Here is a 23,996-nt window from a genome sequence, read left to right on the forward strand (position 1 = left end):
AAATCCTGTGTCTCCCTGTCTCTCTCTCTGACACTTCCCTGCCCACACTCTGTCTCTCTCAAAAATAAACATTAAAAATATTTTTAAAAAATAAGAATAAACAAATTTTGTTTTTCTAAAAACAAGATAGAATCTGAAAATTAATTTCTGGCTCCTCACAGCTGAGTGCCTTTTTTAAGAGCTTGAGTTGTAATTGTATAAGGAATGAAGTTACATTACAAAATATAAGTCACGTACAACTGTTGCCTGGTGTTTTCTTCACTCATGTTGATTATATCTCTAGGTACCTCTTCAGTACATACTCAAACTACAGGGAACCACTCAGGAAACCCCTCTAGAGAGCGAGAGAATGTGAGGTGAGGAGAGGGGCAGAAGGAGAAAGAGAATGAATCTTCAGCAGGGCCCACACTGATTATGGGTCTCAATCCCACAACCCTAGGATCATGACCTGAGCCGAAATCAAAAGTCAGATGTTCAACTGACCGAGCCACCCAGGAGTCCCAAGATTTTGATTCAAGGGCTAATTCTGTACATTTGCGCTGTGAGAAGTATTTTGCCCAAAAGAGAAATATCAGCTTTGCTGTCTCATAGAGAAAATGACTCCTAGAAAATTGGACAAAAATCTGTTAGAAAGACTGGGATATTTGGTAAATGTAGATCTTAGTGCAGAAGTCAAGCTTGAGTGTTATTTGATCTAGGGTTATGGGAGTTACTGTTAGTGGAGCAGGCATAGCAGAGGACAGTACTGCATGAGGTGTTTGAAATGACTCCTGAGTTGGAATTGGTGTGCTTAAAGAAAACAGTAGGCTTGGTAAGACATGTGGAACTATTCCACTCCTCTTAATGTTGACCCTTGCTTGCCTGTTTAGGAACTTGACTGGAATTGGGTCTCTGATTGTCTCAACAAAACTAATTCCTCTTTGTTTTTCCTAAGATGAACAAAATGGTACTTGATTCTTGCAAATAATGTTCACTTAAATTTGAGGTTGGTTAGACTAGAAAGACAAATTACTTAGCTGTTGTAGAATCATTGGTTTAGTCCTTGAGTGTGTGAATGCTCCGGGTAAAAATGAGGACAGTGATTATATGAAAAGTTTTACTTACCCTTATTGGAGACATCTGTATTAGCTTTCAACTCTGTGAGGTGCAGAATTTACTTGAATTAATCTTTTCACCTCCAAAGGATCCTGGCTTGTGTTAAAAAAGGCACTTGTCAAACTGTCTTTAGAGCCACCAAATAAATCTATTTTATAGTCCCATTAGATATCTAGCTCAGAATCCCATTCGCTCTGGAAGGTCCTATGGTTGGATGCACAACAAATTTCCTGCCGTCATCTCTGGTACACCTCCTTCGGGTTGTTAAGAAGGTGTTGAAATGTGAGAAGGCCGGTAGTGAAATTAAATTGTGGGTCAGAGTAATTAGGAAGGGAGAACACCAAGCATTTTCATAGTACATTGTCTGGCTTTTAGTTGCAGCTGCAAACAACGGATATGAGTTTAACCAGTTGCTACAGTGCAGCTGGTTCAGATCTGGCTTTATAACTAACTGGCTGAAGTAAAATGAAATGGCTGGAAAATTCCAGTCAAGTAACACCAGTGGGAACATGTGGAATTAAATAGTGTGAGTAAATGCTGGCCAGGTTGAGGAAGAAAACTTCAGACAAACCTAGAGGGTGGTGGTGAGGATGTGTAGAAGAGAGGTGGGGAGGGGGCAAGCAGGGCATTTTCTGGCCCTTGTAACAAGGGTCTGTTGTTTGCATTAGCTCCCTTGCAGAAGAGTGGAGTTTTCCTCTCTCCAGAGAAGTCTGTAGTGTGGCTGGTCTACCTTCCTCCTGGACTGAGGTCACCTGTTTTTGTTTGTGTTTTCTTCTTCAAGAAGAAAGAAAAATATGCCATTACTTCAGGTCCTGACAACAACAGAAATGGCAGGCTATTGTCTTTCCTTTTCTTCAGGACGCTTTTCCTACCTTGTGTGACCCAGAAGGCCCTGTCTCTCTTGATAGTCCTCTTCTTACACCACGTGTACCAGACATGCTGAGTGTGTTGGAGGTGAAGGTTCAGTGTCTTGTAATTGTTCTAAATAAGGAAGGAAAATGGGTTTACTAAAGAAAAGCTTTTGTATTATCCATTTTGTCTGCTTAATTTGGAGAATTTAGACTTGGCTCCAGAAAAAATTTCTGAGAAGTTCAAGGGCCATTGTGCTGTTTGGGGAAAACATTTGCTGTAACTAGGTTGAGGGTATTTATTCTCTGCCAGTGCCCGGGACCTGTGTTTGCCAAGTGATTTCCCAGTCCCAGGGATTAGCCAGTCATGTGAAACATTTGATTAAGAGACTTAAAGAAATCTTAGCTGAGGCACGATTGGTGGCTATTGGCAGGATGGCCCCATCCTCAACTCTGCTTTGTCTCTTGAGTGTTTGTAAGAATGTTTGTAATGATGAGCCATGGGGGCTGGATTTATGATCCAGTGAGGAATCTTTTTAGAAATCAAAGTTCTGGTGGGTATATTATTAATTAAGCCCCATAAGTTTCTACATAACTTAGAAAGGAGTCTTTTTTTTCTCAGAGCTATACCACCAGTCAGCTGTTTGGGGAAGAAGATACCAAGTTATCAGAAAAAATTACCTGTATCCGAACAGCAACATGGTTCTGTCTGAGGAAAGTAAAGTTTTTCTTGATGCACATTTCCTGGATTTGCATTAAATTTTTATACTTAAGCCTAGAGGACTTTTTCTCCCCCTTAACAGTGGCACCTGTCATTTGTGAGGCAGGAGCACTTGGGCCTGAGTCTGGAGATCCTGTCTCCAGCCTAGAAGAGAACACTTCTGTTTCCTTTCCACCCTGTTTAAATTTGTATGCGTTCCTCCCCACAGATAACCATCATCTTCAAAGCTCACCGTGAGTGCACAGATCAGAAAGTGTACCAAGCTGTGACAGATGACCTGCCGGCCGCCTTTGTGGATGGCAGCACCAGCGGTGGGGATGGCGACACCAAGAGCCTGCTTATCGTGGAGAGGGAGAGCGGCCGCTACGTGGAAATGCACGCCCGCTACATAGGGACCACGGTATTTGTGCGGCAGCTGGGTCGCTACCTGACCCTCGCCATCCGCATGCCTGAAGACCTGGCCATGTCCTATGAGGAAAGCCAGGACCTGCAGCTGTGTGTGAATGGCTGCCCCCTGAGCGAGCGCATTGATGATGGGCAGGGCCAGGTGTCTGCCATCCTGGGGCACAGCGTGCCTCGCACCTCATTGGCGCAGGCCTGGCCTGGCTACACACTGGAGGCTGCCAATGCTCAGTGCCACGAGAAGATGCCAGTGAAGGACATCTACTTCCAGTCCTGTGTCTTCGACCTGCTCACCACTGGGGATGCCAACTTCACCGCCGCTGCTCACAGTGCCTTGGAGGACGTGGAGGCGCTGCACCCGAGGAAGGAACGCTGGCACATCTTCCCGAGCAGTAGCCACGGGACACCCCGTGGAGGCGGCCATTTGTCTGTCAGTCTGGGACTCACATGCTTGATCTTTATTGTGTTTTTGTAGGGATTGTCTTTTGTTTTTTTTATTTTTTGTCTATAACAGAATTTTAAAATATATATTGTCATAATATATTGAGTAACAGAGTATATATGTATATACCATGTATATGACAGGATGTTTGTCCTGGGGCACCCACCAGACTGTACATAATGTGTGTGACTGTTCCAAGTATGTTGGATGTAGTGTTCTTCGACTGTATTGATTTTGTTTTGCAGTTTTGTGAAATATTTTATAATGTCCCTGCCGGGGGACCTGTTAGAAAGCACTTTATTTTTTATATATTAAATATTTATGTGTGTACCTGGTTAGTACGTATAGTACATATACACAGACGCCATCGCAGCGTTCCCGCTGAAGAGGACCAGTGACGGTGCTCGTGGCTGTCCCTGGCTGTCCGTCCCTGCCTTCTCCCTTTGCTACTGATCTGCCACATTGGGTGCGCAGCTTTCACTGGCCTCCTGCTGGCGGAGCTGCGTCCCTTGAGCGAGGAGGTCCTTACTCTCACTCCGTGTGGAAGGACAGCTAACTAACTCCCCGACAGGCACTTTGGCTCTTGTGAAACACACATCTCTAAGCAACCCTCGCCCTCCTTCACAACTGTCACTTTTTCAAAGGGCAGGGAGTGTATTACTACAGTTTTCATTAATTAGGAGTGTTCTGAGCAATGAGGGAATGTGAGGTTGAGCCATATGAAACTGCTGTTTCTATTAGGTCAGAAGGGGCTGGTGATGGCAATTTCATAGATAAATACCAGGCATTTTACTAGACGCCAGGAGCTCTCAGACATTTCCTCCTCCCGTGTTCCTGTTTAAACCGTATCACGCCTTGCTCTTCTCTGTATCATTTGTGCAAGCCCAAGTTCTAAGCCTTCTTTCCTTGGCTGTTTATGCCCAGAGACACACTGCTCCCTGTTCCACCCCCCCGTAAACCCTCCTCAACCTCACCTGATGAACCCAGAGACTAGGCCTTGTTAGATTCTCTCTTCATGTCGAGGCCCAGATCCCATCACAAGGTGTGCCACTCTTCCTCGCCGTCCACACCGTGGCCTTCACAGTCTCTGGCGCTGACGTGTCTGTATGCATGAGGGAAAGGATAGGGTGTTAAATGACAGGAAAACTTTGAGGGCCTGAGCCAGTAAGTGGCAAAATGGGCTCTGGTGAACCCAGACCTTCTCACTGAGCAACGTTGCTTCCCAGGTGGTCTCTCTATCTTTAATTAAATATGCTCCTTTGTAACATCTATAGTGATAATATACTAGTGAGTGCTCATGTCACTTGGTAAAATTCCTATAAAGTAAAATACCTCCTTCCATTTCACCTGTTGGCACGCCCTTGCAAAAGGAAAGCACCATCCACAAAATGCAAGAACAATGAGGAAGTGAGTTCTACCTAGGGCAGGTGGATTTCTATTGTATCTATGTAAATGTTTGGTTCCAAGGAGAAACGAAAGAATTTGTACCTTACCTTACTCAGATTTACATAAGTGCAAGAAGAAAGTTAATTTTATATACCCCAGCAATTAGGATCCAACTTGTGCTGAATTTTAGATAGCCAGGTATCTAAACCTGGGGCCTGCCTTTTGCCATGCCCCATTGATTAGGGTCACGGCCAGAGGCCCAAACTGGCAGGAGAAGAGGATTTTGGTTCGTGAAATTCTATTTCTTAGTGAACTGATGATCCAATTACAGCATGGAGCTGTGGGTTCATCTAGAGGTGGGAAACTGCTCTTTTTCTGATCTAGGAGAGGATAGTCTTGGGAAGTCTGGGAAAATCACAAAGGCACCCTACTTCTTACTTGATAAAAAGACACAATACCAGAGAAGTGAAACTGAACTTGTTACCCTTCTGTAAAGACGCGGGGGCCTACCTACCATGAGCTCTGAACTGTGGCTATTTCTGTTTACCTACAGAACATGTGCCAGTTCAGAAGCTATAGTTAGCTAGTAATTTTGTTAGGTAATTGAGTAGAACAAAGGAGGAAAAATATTTAGAGTATAACCACTATTCTTGTGTGAACAGTATAAAAGTGAAGTAAAAGCAATAGAAGTTTCTACAGTGTCTGGCTTTAGAGTGTATATGGTTCATATTACCTTTGTCCTCTTTAGGGAAAGCAAAATCACCACCTCTACTAATAGTTGGGGAAAGAAACAGGTTGCTCTGCCATATCCTAGCTGGGAAGGATGCCTCTAAGCATTCTGTTTCACTAACATTTGTGCCAGTGTGTTTGGCTATTCTCCCTTTATAATCAGTGTCCTCCTACAACATTTACAGTCCCCACAGATGACTAAGAAATACAGATGCTTCTCTAGAGAAGGGCCAGCTTATTTTCCATTTCTTTTCTAGGACTTTTAGAGAAAATAGTACTTGTACATTTTGCTTCTTGCAATCTTCCTTAACCAAGAGTTTCAGGTGATCCCACCACATGGATAAGATGTAGCTATTCAAAGGTCTCCTGGGGGAGGTTAAAACTTGAGGGAAAACACTGGTTTTCACAGATGCTCCACATGGCTGTCTTTAAAAGACTCAAAACATTTTTTTGTCCTTTTCTTCCCTTTGTTAATGCTTGGAAATTCCCACAGTGTGTCGAGTCTTTGCAAAGAAACCTTTAGATGTGGTTCATAGGTATATGGATAAGTATCTGTGTAAAACAGTGAGTGTGCAGTGTGTAAATACTTTAAATTATTATGCTAGAAAAATAAAGTTACATACCATGCTGTGGAATGTTTGTTCTGTGATTATAGTGACACCTGCTGGAAGAGCTGCAGAACACAGGAGGGGAAGAAAGGGAGTGAGGGTGTTTGTGCAAAATCCTCTGATTACTGACAATCCAAAACTGTCCACAAACTTGTGTGTTTTCTAAACTACATCTTTACTGTAGCTTTTCATTTTTCAATTTTAAGCAATTTCAAGTAAGAATCTGTAAAACTAGTCCACTGGTATGATCCTAAAGGTCTGTCTTTAGTAATAGTTTTGGTCCCTTGGCAGACATGGGACCTGCCCTGTGGTGCTTTTAAGATAGCATGGATGGGAACTTCTGGTGGGAAGGACTTGGGGGCAGGATTTTTTGGCTTTGGGAACTTGTAAATCCCTATTTCTTGGATGTTCTAAAAAGAGATCACAAGATCTCAACTTGTTCTTTGTTCAAGAAACATGCCGAAGGGTAGAAAAACTTGAAAAAGAAATTAAACCCAAACTGAAAGCAAAGGAAATCAATTACTAAGTCAAATACTAAATGGGACAAATTCCAACTCAGGGAAACCTACATAATCATTTCTTAAATAGAAGACTCAATCCTTATACGTAGTGTTTAAGTGTAGTTCAGAACAACAGAAATCCTCTGAAACACAAAATAAGATGACCGTGATACAGCCACTGAGAACCTAATACATAAGCCTACACTAAATGAACACTAAAAAATAAACCACATCACAATGACGTCTATACTTACAAGTCAAAATTTCTCTTTCTGTATACTCTAAATCCAGACCCCCAGCTTTTCAGGAGTTGAAATTTAAGGAACTGTCCAAAAACCTAACAAGGAGGTCTTTATTGTTTTACACAGGAAACCGTGACTTTAACAAACATTAAGCATCCTGTTACTGGAATTTTGTTGTCTTTTGGGGGTTTGTTTGTTTTTGTAGCCACATTTAGTATTCTATTGCCTGAGATCAGCTGGAATACCAGAGTCTTGGATTGCTGCGGCCCTTTCTGAGCAAATATACTTTAGGGGAACAGCAAGAAAAAATCTAGCAGTTTCTTTGTATGTGTCCTAAGGACTATCTCCCTGCCTCAGAGAATCTAAGACATTAAAAAAAAAAGAGGAAGCAGTTCACAGTTCCTTATTATTTGACTGCCTAAGCTCACCATATTTTTTTCCTTCCATTCCCTTTCTGTCTTCCAAATGGATAAGCCATATCACAATATTATTATTTCAAGAATATTTGTCCCTGAACTTATTACTCTACCTTCACCAAATAAACAAATGTTTGACACTATCAACTAAGTAGTATCAACTAAATAAATATTTAGTCCTTTGTACCCAAAATATGAAGTATGTGCTGGGGGTGCAGAAGTTTGTGTTTCCTCTCTCTTGTGAGCAGTGTGTATATTTATAAACAGAGTGGGGCAGCCACAGCCTAGGAAATACACTAACAGATCCAACACAGATGGAATGTGCACCCTGCCTGGTTACAATGATGTTCAAACCAAGTGAACCCACCGGGCTGATCAGCTAAAATATATTACAGTCGGTATACCAAACTCCAGCAAGAAGAAAGCAACAGGGCCAAGTTTTCTAACTGACAGCTTATCATGGATGACAGTTCTATGACACTTATTATTATTACAGTAATGAAAAGTCCAACTACAGAAAAAGAAAAAAAAAGTAAGCACTGCTACCAAATGGAATACACAAGACCAAACCATACACAAATTAACCAAGTAGGAATTGCACTTGCCATCAATGACATAATTTTTAAAACATGATTATCTCAATCACTAATGTAGCCCTTGCACCTAAATATATAAAGCAAATATTAACAGATGTCAATGGAAACTTGACAGTAGTATAGTAATATTAGGGGACTTTAATACCCCACTTACATCAATGGATAAATCACCCAGACAGGAAATTAGTAAGGAAATATTGGCCTTAAATGACACATCTGACCAGATGAATTTAACTGATACATATAGAACATTGCATCCCAAACTGCAGAATAGACAGTACTTTTCAAGTGCATATGGAACACGCTCCAGAACAGATTACATGTTAGGTCACAAAACAAGTCTCAATGCATTCAAGAAGATTGAAATCATGTCAAGAATCTTTTCTGACCGTAACAGTATGAAACCAGAAATCAATTACAAGATAGAAACTGGCAAAAAACACAAATACATGGATACTAAGCAACGTGTAACTGAACAACCAAAGTGTCAGTGAAGACATCAAAGAGGAAATCGATACCTTGAGATAAATGAAAATGGAAACAACTTACCAAAATCTATGGAATGTAGTAAAAGCAATTCTAAGTTCATAGTAATACAGGCCCACCCAACAATCAAGAAAAATCTCAAATTATCTAACTTTATACCTAAAGGAACTAGGAAAAGAGTAAAGCTCAAAGTTAGTAAAAGGAAGGAAATCATAGGGGCGCCTGGGTGGCTCAGTCAGTTAAGCGTTCGACTTCTGCTCAGGCCATGATCTCACAGTTTGTGGGTTTGAGCCCCACGTTGAGCTCTGTGCTAACAGCTCAGAGCGTGGAGCCTACAGCCTGCTTTGGATTCTGTGTCTCCCTCTCTCTCTGTCCCTCCACTACTCGCTCGCTGTCTCTCTCTCAAAATAAATAAACATTAATTTAAAAAAAAAAAAACAACTTTAAAAAAAGGAAGAAAGTCATAAAGATCAGAGTGGAAATAAATAAAATATAGATTTAAAAAATAGAAATATCAATGAAACTAAAAGCTCATTCATTGAAAAGATAAACAAAATTGATAAACCTCTATCCAGACTCATCAAGAGAAAAAGAGAGGGCCCAAATAAGTAAAATAAAAATGAAAGAAGTTACAACTGATACAGAGGATCATGAAAGATTACTACAATTATTAATTACATACCAGCAAACTGGAAAATCTAGAAACAAATGGTTCATTTCTACAAAACTTCCAAGAATGAATCACAAAAAAAAAGGAATAAACCCATGCAAGAAATGAAGTTAAATCACTACTTTTAAAACTTCTGGGGCACCTGGATGGCTCAGTCAGTTGAGAAATCTGACTCTTAATTTCAGCTTAGGTCATGATCTCATGGTCATGAGGTCAAACCGCATGTCAGGCTCTGCAATGGGTATGGAGCCTGCTTAGGATTCTCTCTCTCTCTCTCTCTCTCTCTCTCTCTCTCTTTTCTCTCTCTCTTCCTCCCACCTCATGCCCCTCTCCCCCACTCATGCTTTCTCTCCTTCTAAAATAAAAAATAGAAATAAAACTCCTAAAAAATAACATTTTAGGACAAGACAGCTTCACAGGTGAATTCTACCAAATATTTAAATAAGTGTTAGTACCTATCATTCTCAAATTATTCCCAAAAAAAAGTGAATAGGGAAAAATGCTTCCAAACTCATTTTGCAAGACTAGCATTATCCTGATACCAAAACCAGGCAAAGACACCACAAAATAGAAAACTGTAGGACAATATTCCTGATGAACATAGATGTAAAAATCCCCAACAAAATATTACTAAACCAAATTTAACGATACATTAAAAGAGTCATATACCATGATCAAGTGGGATTTATCTCAGGGATGCAAGGATGGTTCAACATCTGCAAATCAACATGATACTCCACAATAACAAAAAGAATAAAAATTCTATGACCATCTCAATAGATGCAGAAAAAAATGTTTCAAAATTCAACATTCATTTGTGATAAATACTCTCAACAAAGTTGTTATAAAAGTAATGTACCTCAACAAAATGAAGGCCATTTATGAGAAACCCATAGCTAACATCATACTAAATAATGAAAAGCTGAAAGCTTTTCCTCTAAGATCAGGAACTTTCATTCTAGCCATAGCAATTAATCAAGAAAAAGAAATAAAAGGAAAATTGGCAAGGAAAAAGAAAAAGTAACTCTATTTACAGATGACATGATAATATATACAGGAAACACTAAAGACCCCACCAAAAAAAAAAAAAAACTATTAGAAAAAACAAATTCAGTAAAGTCACAGGACAAAAATGGACAAACAGAAATTGGCTGCATTTCTATACACTAATAATGAGCTATCAGAAAAAAAAAAAAATTAAGAAAATCCCATTTACAATTCCACCAAAAAGAATAAAAAATCTAGGAATAAAGTTAACCAAGGAAGTGAAAGACCTGTAATCTGAAAACTATAAAACAACAATGAAAGATATTGAAGATGACACACAAAATAATGGAAAGATATTCCATGCTCCGGGATAGGAAGACTATTGTTAAAATGTGCATGCTATCTAAAGCAATCTATGGAGTCAATGCACTCACTATCAAAATACCAACAGCACGTTTCACAGAACTAGAACACATGATTCTGAAATGTGTATGAAACCACAAAAGATCCTGAATAGCCAAAGCAATCTTGAGGAAGAAAAACAAATCTAGAGGTCTCACCATCCCTGATTTCAAGATATACTGCAAAGCTAGTAATCAAAACTGTATGGCACTGTCACAAAAAGAGACACATAGGGGGCGCCTGGGTGGCTCAGCTGTTAAGTGTCTGGCTTCGGCTTAGATCATGATCTCAAGGCTCCTGAGTATGAGCCCCGTGTGGGGCTCTGGGCTGATGGCTCAGAGCCTGGAGCCTGCTTCAGATTCTGTCTCTGTCTCTCTGCCCCCTCCCCTGCTCATGCACTGCCTTTCTCTCTTTCTCTCTCTCTCTCTCTCTCTCTCTCTCTCTCTCTCTCTCTCTCATTCTCTCTCTCTCTCTCATATAAATAAACATTAAAAAAAAAAATTTTAATGGACACACAGAACCAAAGAACAGAATACAAAGCCTTAATAAGAAATCCACACTTATGTGGTCAATTAATCTACAACAAAGGAGGCAGCAATATACAATAGGACAAAGGCTCTTCAACAAATGGTGCCAGAAAAACTGTAGAGCTGCATGCAAAAGAATGAAACTGGACCGCTTTCTTACACCATGCACAAAAATAAATTCAAAATGGACTAAAGAGCTAAATGTGAAACTGGAAACTATAAAACTCCTAGAAGAAAACACTGCTTTGACATTGGCCATAACAATATTTTTCTAGATATGCCTCCTCAGGCAAAGGAAACAAAAGCAAAAATAAACTACTGGGACTATACCATAATAAAAAGGTTTTGCATAACAATGTGAACAATTAAAAAAATGTAAAGGCAACCTACCAAATGGGAGAAGATAGGTGCAGATGATATATTCAATAAGAGATTAATATCCAAAATATGTATAGAACTAATACAGCTCAACACACACACACACAAAAACAAATAATCCAATTAAAAATCCCACAACTGATAACATCTGCTACCTACTGGAACCAATGCGATTTGTTTGACTAAATAAATGTGTGACCGCAGGGAAATCCACTCTGGCAATTTACTGATATTGCCATGGTGTTTCAGTAATAAACCGGGGGACCAACTTATCTTATAATATTGGTGGCTGCCACAGGATTAAGTCACAGTAGGCTCTAGGGCAAAAGAAAACAGGCAGAGGACCTGAATAGATGTTTTTCTAAAGAAGGCACCCAGATGGCCAACAGATGCATGAAAAGATGCTTAACATCACTAACCATGAAAGAAAAGCAAATCAAAATCACAGAGATATCACGTTACACCTATCTTAATGACTAAACTCAAAAGACAAGAAATTATAAGTTTTGGTAAGGTAGTAAAGAAAAAAGAACTCTCATGCACCACCGGTAAGAATGTAAGTTGATTCAGCCTCTATGGAAAACAGTATGGAGGTTTCTCAAAAAATTTTAAATGGGAAAAAAAATTAAAAATGGAAATACCACATGATCCTATAATTCCACGACTGAGTATTTACCTAAAGATAGAAACAACACTAATTCAAAAAGATAGATGCACTGCTAGGTTTATTGCAGCATTATTTATTTACAATAGCCACAATATGGAAGTGACCCAAGTGTTCATCCATAGATGAATAAAGAATATGTGGTATATATACACAATAGAGTATTACTCAGCTATAAAAAAGAATGAGATCTTCACATTTCACAACAACATGGATGAACCTAGCAGCTATTATTCTAAATGAAACAAGTCAGAGAAAGACAAATACCATATGGCTTCACTCACACATGGAATATATGAAACAAAACAAAGAAGAAAGAAGCAAACAAAACAAAATTAAAAAAAACACCAGACTCTTAAATAAAAGAAAAAAACTGGTTGTCACAGGAGGGGAGATAGGTGGCAGGATGGGTGAAATAAAGAGGTTTCAGAGGTGCAAACTTCCAGTTATCAAATAAGGAAATCACAGAGATGAAAAGTACAGCATCAAGAATATAGTCAATAATATTGTAATAACTTTGTATGGTGACAGATGTCAACACCCTTATTGTGGTGAGAACTAATGTATAGAATTATTGATTCATTATGCTGTACACATGAAACTGATATAAAACTGTTAATTGTACTTAAACAAAATAAAACATGAGCTACCAAAAAATAAAGATGAACCTCATAACAAATTAAACCACAAACTTGAAAGTCTTATATGCTAAAAACTGTAAGACATTGATGAGAGCAGCTGAAAGACAACACAGATAAATGGAAAGATATTCTGTGTTCATGGGGCTGAAAGAATATTGTTAAACATTCATCCTAACGAAAGCAATCTACAGATTCAATGCATTTTAAAGCAATTTATCAGTGGCAATTTTCACAAAACTAGAACAAATAATCTTAAAACGTGTACGGAACCACACAACACCCCAAATATCCAAAGCAATCTTGGAGAAGAAGAACAAACCTGGAGGTATCACAATCCCTGATTTCAAACTATAATACAAAGCTATAGTGATCAAAACAGTGTGGTATTGGCATAAAAGTAGACCCACGGATCAATGGAACAAATTAGAGAGCCCCAAAACAAACCCATGCATGTATGGTCAATTAATCTATGAGAAGTGAAGCAAAAATATACAATGGGAGAGAAAGAGTCTCTCCAATAAATGATGTTGAGAAAACTGAACACCTACATGCAAAAAAAAAAAAAAAAAAAAAAAAAAGAATTAGGACACTATCTTAAAGCATAGAGAAAAATAATACCAAAATAGATTAAAGACTACAAATTTAACAACTGAAGCCATAACACTCCTAGAAGAAAACCTAGGCAGTAAGTTCTGTGAGGAGAGCCTTTTTTTTTCTCCCAAATTTTTATTTAAATTCTACTTAGTTAACATATAATATTATTTTAGTTTCAGGAGTAGAATTTAGTGATTCATCACTTATATATACACCCAGTGCTCATCATAGTAAGTGCCCTCCTTAATACCCTTCAGCCATTTAGCCTATCTCCCACCCACCTCCCTCCATCAACCCTCAGTTTGTTCTCTACAGTTGAGTCTCATGGTTTGCTTCCCTCTCTCTTTGTCCCCCTTCCCTTATATTCATCTGTTTTGTTTTTTAAATTCTACATATGAGTGAAATCATATGGTATTTGTCCTCTGACTTATTTGGTTTAGCACCTCTAGCTCCATCCACATCATTGCAAATGGCAAGATTTCATTCTTTTTGATGACTGAGTAATATTCCATTGTGTATGTGTATATATATATGTACATATGTGTGTGTATATTACACATACACACCACATCTTCTTTATCCATTCATCAGTTCATGTACATTTGGGCTCTTTCCATAGTTTGGCCATTGTTGATAATGCTGCTATAAACATCAGGTGCATGTACCCCTTCAAATCTGTATTTTTGTATCCTTTGGGTAAATACCTAATAGTGCAATTGCTGGATCTTAGAGTATCTCTATTTTTAACTTTTTGAGTAATGTCCATAATGTTTTCCAGAGTGGCTGCACCAGTTTGCATTCCACTAACAGTGTAAGAGGTTCCCCCTTTCTCTTTGACATCGGTCTTAGCAGTATTTTTTTGGACAAGTATCCTCAGTCAAAGGCAACCAACGCTAAAATGAAGAAATGGAAGTACATCAAATTAAAAAATTTTTGCATAGCAAAAGACACCATGAATAAAACAAAAAGGCAACCCACTAAATAAGAGAAGACTTTTGGAAATAATACACCTGATAAAGAGTTAATATCCAAAATACAGAACTCACTCATCTTAATATTTAATTTTTTTTAATTGTTTTAAGTTTATTTTTTTGAGAGAGATAAAGAGTGAGTGGAAGAGGAGCAGAGAGAGAGGGAGAGAGAGACAGAATCCCAAGAAAGCCCCACACTGTCAGCGCAGAGCCAGATACGGGGGCTTAAACTCACAAACCTTGGTATCATGACCTGAGCTGAAACCAAGAGTCTGATGCCCAACCGAGTCACACAGGACCCCCTAAAAAAAAATAAAAATGAACAGAAAACTTTTTCAAAGAAGACATATGGATGACCAAGAGGTAGATGAAAAGTGCTCAACATCACTGACCATCATAAAAATGTAAATGAAAACCACCACGAGATACAGCATTGCACCTATCAAACTGGCTGTTGCAAAAAAAAAAAGTGTTGGCCAAGATGTACAGAAAAGGGAACCTTTATACACTAGTGGTGGGAATATAAATTGGTGCAGCCACTATGGAAAACAATATAGAAGTTCCTCAAAAAAATTAAAGTGGTTTCTGAGTGGCTCAGTCAAGTGTCTGACACTTAGTTTTGGCTCAGGTCATAATCCCATAGTAGTAGGATGAGCCCCACGTCAGATGCCATATTGAGCATGGATCCTGTTTAAGATCCTCTCTCTCTCTCTCTCTCTCTCTCTGCCCTTCTCCTCCAAATCTATCTTTCTCTAAAATAAATAAAATGAAAAAAAAATAATTGAAAATAGAACCACCACAAGATCCAGAAATTCCACTTCTATTTATCTGAACAAAAACAAAAACACCAATTCAAAGACATATATGCACCCTTATGTTCAGTGCACCATTATTTACAATAGCAATGATGTGGAAGCAACCCAAGTGCTCCTCAATAAATGAGCAGATCAAGTAGAATGTGGTATATACATACATACAAGGGAACATTTCTTAGTCATACAAAGAATGAAATCTTGTGATTTGTGACAGCATGTATGAACCTAGTGGTTATTATGCTAAATGAAATAAGTCACGTAGAGAAAGACAAATACCATATGATTTCTTACATGGAAACTAAAATACAAAATAAAATCAGACTTACAGATACAGGAAACTAACTGTTGGTTACCAGAGAGGGGAAGGGGCTGGGAGGGCAGGCAAAATAGGTGAGGGAGATTGAGAGTCACAAAGTAAAAGAGTCATAGGGATGAAATATACAGCATAGGGAATATAGTCAATAATACTGTAATAACTTTATATGGTGAGAGATGGTAACTAGACTTATGAGGATCATTTCATAACGTAAAAATATTGAATCGCTATCATGCACACCTCAAACTAATAGAATATTATATGTCAATTATACATCAATAAAAAATAAAATAATTTGGCAATGCCAAGGGAAATAGTGCTACTTGATGGCACAAAAGGCCTTCAAAGCCTTTACACAGGAAGCAGCAAGGTAGTAACCACTGCTGAGGACAATAAATTTATTTTCTAGCAAGATCTTCTTCTGAGCTGTCAATAACAATGCCATTAATACATTGTTGGTGATTTGTGCAGTAAGGACTATGGAGAGATCTATTCATTTGCTCATTCTAAGTACAAGGGATAGATTCTGAGCCATGAATGTTCATCTTCCATCTTGGGAATAAAAAGGAAAGAGTAGTCAAATAACTTGGGATAGCACAAAATATAAGATTCTGAGTTTTCTGTCAAACTGGAAATTTGGTTGACATTTGGAGGTTGGGAAATAGGTGAAAGTCTATTTGGGGAGCTGGGAGGAAAGGAAGATATGTTCATTTTGGGGAAGTGGCAAACCCTTGAGCTATTCCTAGAACTAAATTTGCATTTATGCCCCTAGAAACGTTCCAGAATCTAGGTCTGGGTCAAAGTTCCAAAGACACCTAAGTTAGACATATCCATAAGGGGGATGAACTTGGTACCAGGGCTTCTAGAAAAATGAGTGAGACCAAATGCAAAAGTTGCGCATACCACATGACTCCTGCTTGCCTCCTCATGGTAATGCCCCAGAAATCTCAGCATAAATTCTGTAAGGCCCTAACTCAGAGTAATGCTGACCTGCAAACAACTATTTGCCCTGGACAGAACCTTAGGGATGAAGAGTGGCCTGGGGACAGGAAGAACTCTGAAGAAAAGCTGCTACCAGAGAAATTATTGCAGATTTCTGGTCCTGTATTATGCACTTCAGCAAATAAGAGTCCCAGTAGAGTATCCAGCTTTGGGAAAGGACACTCTAAAATGTTTTCATTGACTGGGTTGCACATAGAGTGTTTGGAGACAGGTCCCTGCAGTGCTTACAACGTAACCTTAGCTCTTGTCTGCAGATCCCTTCCAATTGTTCAGACTAGGCCAGGGATAGCATTCTGAACTCTTCAGAACTGCTTGCAGTAGAAAATGGCAAAAGGAAGGCAGCCTAGCCTGGTGGTTGAACAAGTCTTTCCACTCTCTGATCTTACAATTTTTTCAAAGGTAATAAGTGAGAGGAGACAAATGTGAGAAATTGCACACAGACGCTCAATAAAAAAGCAACATGGACAAAAGTTAATGAAAAGATGCTGAAAAGGACTATAAAAATAACAGAACTGGGAAGAAGAAAGTGACAAAGAAACAGTGAAGGAGGGACAGTGAAAAAAATTGTACATAGCTAATAAAAACACAGAATGGAGTTATAAAAATGCAGGGCAATGCTGGAGATATTTACGAAGAAAAGTAGTGGCGTAGAGTAATCCCATATCCTCTGTATCAGTCAAGGTTCTCCCTGAAATAGAACCAATGGAATATATAATATATAACAACATGTACATATATAAATATAGATAGGTACAGATACACTGTGTATATAACCAAATGTGTATGTATATACATGTGTCTGTGTATACACACATATATATGTAAATGTATATGTAAAAACACAGCAGTTGACCTTTAAACAACACAGGTTTGAACACAGTAGTACATGGGTCTACTTAGGATTTTCTTAATATTTTCTCTAGCTTACTTTAAGAAAATGGAATATAATACATATACAAAATATGTGTTCACAACTGCCTATGTTATTAGCAAAGCTTTCACTCAATAGTAAGCTATTAGTTTTGGGGCAAAGTTATATGTAGATTTTTTACTGTGTTGGCAGTTGGGACCTCCAGGCTCCATGTTGTTCAAATGTCAGGGATGTGGGGTGAGGGAAGGGAATTTGTAATAGAAATTTGCTCATGCAGTTATGGAGTTTGAAAGGCCCACAATCTGCCATCTGCAAGCTAGAAAACTAGGAGAGCCAGTGGTGGAATTTAGTCTGAGTCCAAAGGTCTGAGAAATGGGGAACAGCTGGTATAAGTCCAAGACTCTGAAGGCCTAAGAAGCAGCAGCCCCAATATGCAAGGGCAGGAGAAGATGGATGTCTCAGCTCTTGAAGAGAGAGAGAATTCACCCTTCCTCCATCTTTTCATTCTATTCAGGTCCCCAGTAGATTAGATAAAGCCTACACACATCGGTGAGGACAGATCTCTACTCATTCTACTGAATCCAATGCTAATTTCTTCCAGATACACTCACACAGACATATCCAGAAGTAATGTTGTACAGTCTGGACATCTTTAGTCCATTCAAGTTGACATATGAAATTAAAAATCACATCCTCCTTTCATATATTTGCTTTTAAAATTTATTATACATCTCTTAGGCATTGGAAGGGGTAATAACTGATCAAGACTCTATGATGTCCTCAACACAATCCAATTTGAACTACCTCAAGCACAAAAGCACGAGGGATTTATTGTAAGGTTTCAGAAGTATCTTATGCAACCCCAAGGGCAGGAATGGAGCCAGACCCACAAGGCTGGAAACTGCCTGGAAAGCTGCTAGGGTCTCATTTCTGCTTTTGATTCTACAAGTACTTTTTATTCTCTCACTCTGCAAGCCAGTTTCTCTACTTCACAGGAACTCTTACTGGAACGTGGCCAACTGTGGTTCCAACTACATGCAGAGAGTTTACATTCTTGGGAGCAATCTCTTTGTTAGGTGAACATAACACAAAATGGGCAGTGAGCCTCTCCCTCACCTCACCACAGACCTTCATGAAATTTTGGCACTTTGGTGCTCTACAACTTTGGTGTTGCCCACTTTATTCAGTTTCTGAGAGGAAGGAAGGGAGGAAGGAATAATTCAACTTAGTAATGCCACAAGAGTAGAACTAGGACTGAAATTAGAAGAAACGAAGGAAAGAGTCAAGAATAAGTTGACAGATGTAACTGAGATCATTGTAAAGACTCGAAGCTCGTGGTAGCCACTTTTTTTTGACCCTAACCTATTAAGAATACCAACATGGAGGCTGGGTGAAAGGGAAAAATACTAGAACTGGACTGATCCTACAACAACAGAGGGAAGCAAAGGGATTTTTTTGATCATCTATCATGTCAATGCAGGCACTTTGCAAACTCTATGAGATTTGAAGAAAATGAGCAGAGAGGTTGACTAATTAGGGTGTGATCATCAAGCAGTAAGGGGTGGAGCTTGTTTACATTAGCATCCAGGCTCACTGAGATTATCAAGTCAATGCTTGCCATGTGAAACCATGCTCAGTCCAATAATGTTTTATTGTTGTATATGATTTAAAGTATAGTTACCTACCTGAAAGAAAATGCTAAGACAGTCTATTAAAAATCATTTTTTATGAATTAGTAAATACTACAAATTATCATTTTGTTAGTTAACAATGCATCTAAAATATTTGAGAATATTATCATAAGAAGATAAATCACACACCCATAATCTTAGTTAAATATTTTATTTAGTTACTATAAAAATGAACTTCACCATCCTGTTTGAATCAATAGGGTCAAAAAATTTTAAATATTTAGACTGTTTTATATATAAATACTGATATAAACTCATGTGCATGTATATAACATCAATAAAATCTTATATAAATATCAACATTACTAATCACCTCACAAAAATGTGCTGGAACTTGTCAACTCATCAGAATCACATTCTTTGGCAATCATGGGATAGGACTATAAATTCACTATATAAAATAACTCACTGCAATTGAGGACATATATTAATGCGTAGAAGAATTGGATTGAGGGTAATATTAAAGGGAAGAGTTATTCAGTTAACAAATGTTTGTTGAATACCTACTAAATACAAAACACTGTTGAATGCTAGAGATTCAAAGCTAAATAGTCTTTTTTTTTTTAAGCTAAATAGTCTTATTTCCTTACCTAGAGAAACTTACAATCTAGGATACACATTTCTATAAGGTGTATCCACGGTTTCAATTAAGTAAAGTAACTTGTCTCATGGTTCTATGGATTAGCTGGGCTCAGTGGGGTGGTTCTTCCTTAGGATCTCTCATTCAGTGGTAGTTAGAGATCAACTGAGGATACTGTGATCTAAATGCTACCTTGGGCTGGACATCCAAGATGGCACACTCAAATGGCTGATAGCGACTTCACTGGGGGATCAGCTGGGGCTGCTAACTAGAGTACCTGCACATGACTTTTCTATGTTGACTTTGCCTTGGGCTTACATACATAGCATGGCAGCTCTAAGAGGGAGACAGTATAAAAGCAGAGAAGATAAATAAAATGGAGTTAATGGCTATACCAGGAACTAGCACAGTGTCACTTCCACTGTATACCATATGTCAGAGCAATCACAGGGCTTATCCAAATACTGTATAAGAAAATAGAGAAATAAACCATCTCTTGGTAAGAAAGTATAAAAATCATAGTGTAGAAGATAATGTAGGATTAGAGTTATCTTCAGACATCTTTGGAAAACACCATCTGACACAGATACAAAAGCATTGTTTTGGCAAATGATTTATTTCAAATCATTTTAACTTACTATTAAAACTTTGTATGCAGTAAATTACTATCTATCTAGCAAATGAAATTATCCTATCTATACTTTCCTGAGGGAAGGAAAGAAATGCCTCATTTAGGGAAAGAACCCCCTACAAATAGTAAGATAATACTAGTTTGTGTCTAACATGTGTATCACACACACACCCCCCACATAGAACAAAAACAAGTCTTTAATACGCAGGGCAAGATAATAAATCCAAACACAACCTTCACTGATAATGAATCTAAGTGCTTATCTTAGAGTGTTGTATCTTTTCAGCTCTTCATCAATTCAAACTGAAATTAATCTATTGAAATCATCTATATGATACTGTTACATGTTTTAGACTATATAATCATGTCTTCTTGGCATTTACAACCTATGTCCAAGGGGAGAAAAATGCTCTCTCTCCTTCATGAAGAGTCTTAACAATGGTTAATGTGTCTATTACTGAGTGTTTGGTTTTTGGCTCTTTCCCCCCACCCCCAATGGCTACCAAAAAAAGTTACACAAAATACAGAATTGAGTGAACTGCCTCTTAATCTGCATTAATTTTGAAACAGGTTCAAGCATCTCTTCTTGCTCATCAATAGACATGAGATCACTGTAAAAGTCTCAAAATTTTTCCTATAATGCTCTGTATAAAATAGAAATGTGAATCATAAATTTGGTGAAACTTCCATCAACTCTTCATTTTTGAATAGGGTCATTAGATAGGCATGGAAAACCCAAAAATATCCCCGTGCTTAAAAATGTCTTCCTAGGTCTCTACATATTTTAGTCTTCTTATAAAGACAACTTACTTAAGTGGAGACTTAGAAAATCCCAGATGGTAAATATATAGGTTCTTCCATGGCCAGAAGAAAGAAAAGTATATTAAAATATTGCAGTTTTTCTGAGAAGAACCACCTCCTCCCTCACCTTTTGGTACAGAGGAGAGAAGTCTTTCTTTCACCTCATGTTCTCCATGAGCAAAAATTCAGTCCTCTTTCCTAGCTCTCATCCCCAGTGTAAGCCTTGCTGCCATTTATCAGTAAAGACAGTCCTGATAGCTTCCAAGCTCTCTGAATGATGAGGTTAGAAAAACGTAGAAGGTGGCTGATTCACTGGAGGGCATGTTGAATCGATACCCAGCATGTGTTGGGTATGCAAGTCAATGAATTCTGGGAGTGGGCTCAGGTGGCTCACTGAAGAAGGTTTCTTCCTTGGGCTACCTTTGACCTCAATTTAAGCAATTTATTTATAGTTGAGATAATGTAGTGATTATATGACCTCAAAGTAAATTGAACAAGCCCATTAACAATGCAATAATCACCCATTATGAAGCCCATTTTTTACAAGAACGATGCATTTATCTCTTGGATAGAACTTGATAGGGACCAAGATGGTGGAAGTGTGGGGAAAAATTTCAGAAACAAACATAAACGGTTTGTTTTCTGAGGAATAAATAGGTCAGGGTTCCAAACACTCCATTTCATTAATCAACTTGGCAGGAGCATCAACAAGCTCAATTGTAAATTATTAAAATGGGAAAATAATACGCCCAAAGAGGTGGGAAGAGTGGTCTAAATTTTGTAACATTTTAAAATACTCTTAATAAATTCTTCACTGACTGTGCAAGTAATATGTTGGGTAACCCTTTTTTTGGCCAAAAAAAAAAAAATCTCAAGGATTTATTTCTTCATTACAGACTATATATCCCTTATTATCTGGAGAATCTTACTTCACTTCTCAAGTGTACTGAACTACACTGATCCACTTATAAAACTAAACTGATCTCAGTTATCCTTGTTCATGATGCTAAAAATGAATTCCTTAAGGTCATATTGTGTTATATTGTCCATGCATTTTGTTGTGCCATTCTCAAAAATATCTAGGCTACTAAAAATAATTTTGGTAAAACAATTAAATCACTTAATGAAAATTGGATATAATATGCAAAACATTCAGAGAATAAAGGAACATTCTTTTTACTCTACCCACAGAATATGAAAACGATGAAGAGAGGCAATGACTAACCCCAAACTCTTGCTCCAAGGACAGGCAAGCAATGTTTCAAATGGGTACAGATGGATATCTAGGACATTCAATTTCCAAGCCCTGAGCCTTCAACACCTCTGTCTCCTATGTTGGATGACTCAATGCTACAGTCTGGTTTATCTAGTCCCCACTCACCTGGAGCTCTTGCTTAACTAATCTATTATGTACAATAAGAGGACTTTCCCAGAAACATTTCTACAACCTCCTCCTCATGCAATATTTTACATGAAAGCTCTCCCTTCGACCCCTTACTCAGCATAATACTGTATCCTGTGTAGATTAATATTGCATTTGTCTGAGGATCAGTTATCTGCAAAACTCTGCTATCCAGAACACAACCATGATTAAATAGTAAGACAAGAGGTCAGGTGAGCCAAAAAAGGAATCTTACAGAGCATGTACACAAAATTGTGCATTTTACCCACCCTCTGGTCATCGCTCGGGGCTTATTTACTTCTATGTTAGGTACAATTCTTACATCCCAATCAGCCAACTTCTTATTCACCATCAGAAGGAAAACGACATATATACAGAGGGAAAAGAGAAGGCTAAGAGAAGCGGCACACACACAGTAACAAAAAAGAAACTGGACAACTGCTTTGGATGCAGAAGTGAGAACTTCAAAACATACATCAGAATAAAAGACACATCATTGTGAAGCAGAGTGCAGGAGCAGACAAGCTTATGCATCTCACCATCCCCTGAGGCCATTGGTGATGTTCACTGTGGTGGAACTGAGTCATCCAAAAGAGGTTAAGTTATATTTTGAATTTACCAAATAAGAAGGCAAAATGTGTATCACCCATTATATAATGTTTTTCAATAAAATGGCTGAAATCACTCATTAAGTGGATTTTGAGTGTTTATCATGTGCCAGGCTCCACTCCCAACCCTGTCTTTTGTTTTTAATTTTAGGTAACTGAGTCCTGGAAGATAAGCTGCCTTCCTAAAGACATTCTCCAAGTCAGTCCTAGACTAAGCCAGGCCATAAAGATAGTCTGTAACCAACCCAGCGGTCCACCTTCTGTAGTTTGCTGCAGACCCAGATTGCTCTCAATGGTATATTTATGATGTGACTGAAAAGGATAATGACACATAGGCCAATAAAACCTGTTGCTTCAATAACTGCGAGAAACTTTGGGGAAACAATAGATACTAGGACCCAGGGATGTATTTATCTCTGCTCTTCATATAAGGAACAATACTAGCTCTTGCTTGTAAGTTATGGGCTCTATGAATCATATAACTGATTGCCTTTCTATTTTGTCTTGGAAGCAGAAAGCTCAAAGCTAAGACTGTGATTCTCCTTCCTATTAATGTAAAGGATTTCATGGGCATGTTTTTGTGTACTGCATTTTGTCTTCAAACCTTTTGTTTTCCATATGTCTCATCCTCCTTACTTATTTTGACTTTATATCTTTTTTTTGTTATGTTGTTTTATTTTTAAAAACTTGTATGGGATTTGCCATGTGCTGGACACTGTTCTAAGCACTTTACAAATACTAACTCAATGATTTCTCATAATTATGCCATGTAGTAGTACCTACTATTATATCCACTTAGAGGTGATTAAAAACTGAGGTACTGAAAGATTAGTGAAACATCAGTGATTTGATGTTTCAGAGTATACTTCTTCCTGGACTTCTGAGAGATATGTTTCCCACTTCCTTATTTAGAAATCTATAGCATCTATAAGTGCTCTAGTGAATGGCCTCCGTCATTCATCTTATCGCTTTAT

The 23,996-nt window shown here is 38.2% G+C and overlaps 1 protein-coding gene across 4 annotated transcripts in view; it reads left to right on the forward strand.

The window, feature by feature from the left end:
- The window catches only part of RGMB (repulsive guidance molecule BMP co-receptor b), a 29,401-nt gene extending 23,143 nt beyond the window's left edge, over window positions 1-6,258 (forward strand). For all 4 annotated transcript variants that reach the window (XM_045499313.1, XM_045499306.1, XM_045499320.1 and 1 more), the window contains one exon: window positions 2,873-6,258. In XM_045499313.1, coding sequence (XP_045355269.1) covers window positions 2,873-3,541 — 669 coding nt within the window. In that variant the 3' untranslated portion in view covers window positions 3,542-6,258. The remainder of the gene's footprint in view (window positions 1-2,872) is intronic.
- The last annotated feature ends 17,738 nt before the right edge of the window (window positions 6,259-23,996 follow it).

The sequence above is a fragment of the Leopardus geoffroyi genome, chromosome A1 (assembly GCF_018350155.1).
Source record: "Leopardus geoffroyi isolate Oge1 chromosome A1, O.geoffroyi_Oge1_pat1.0, whole genome shotgun sequence".
Taxonomy (NCBI): Eukaryota; Metazoa; Chordata; class Mammalia; order Carnivora; family Felidae; genus Leopardus; species Leopardus geoffroyi.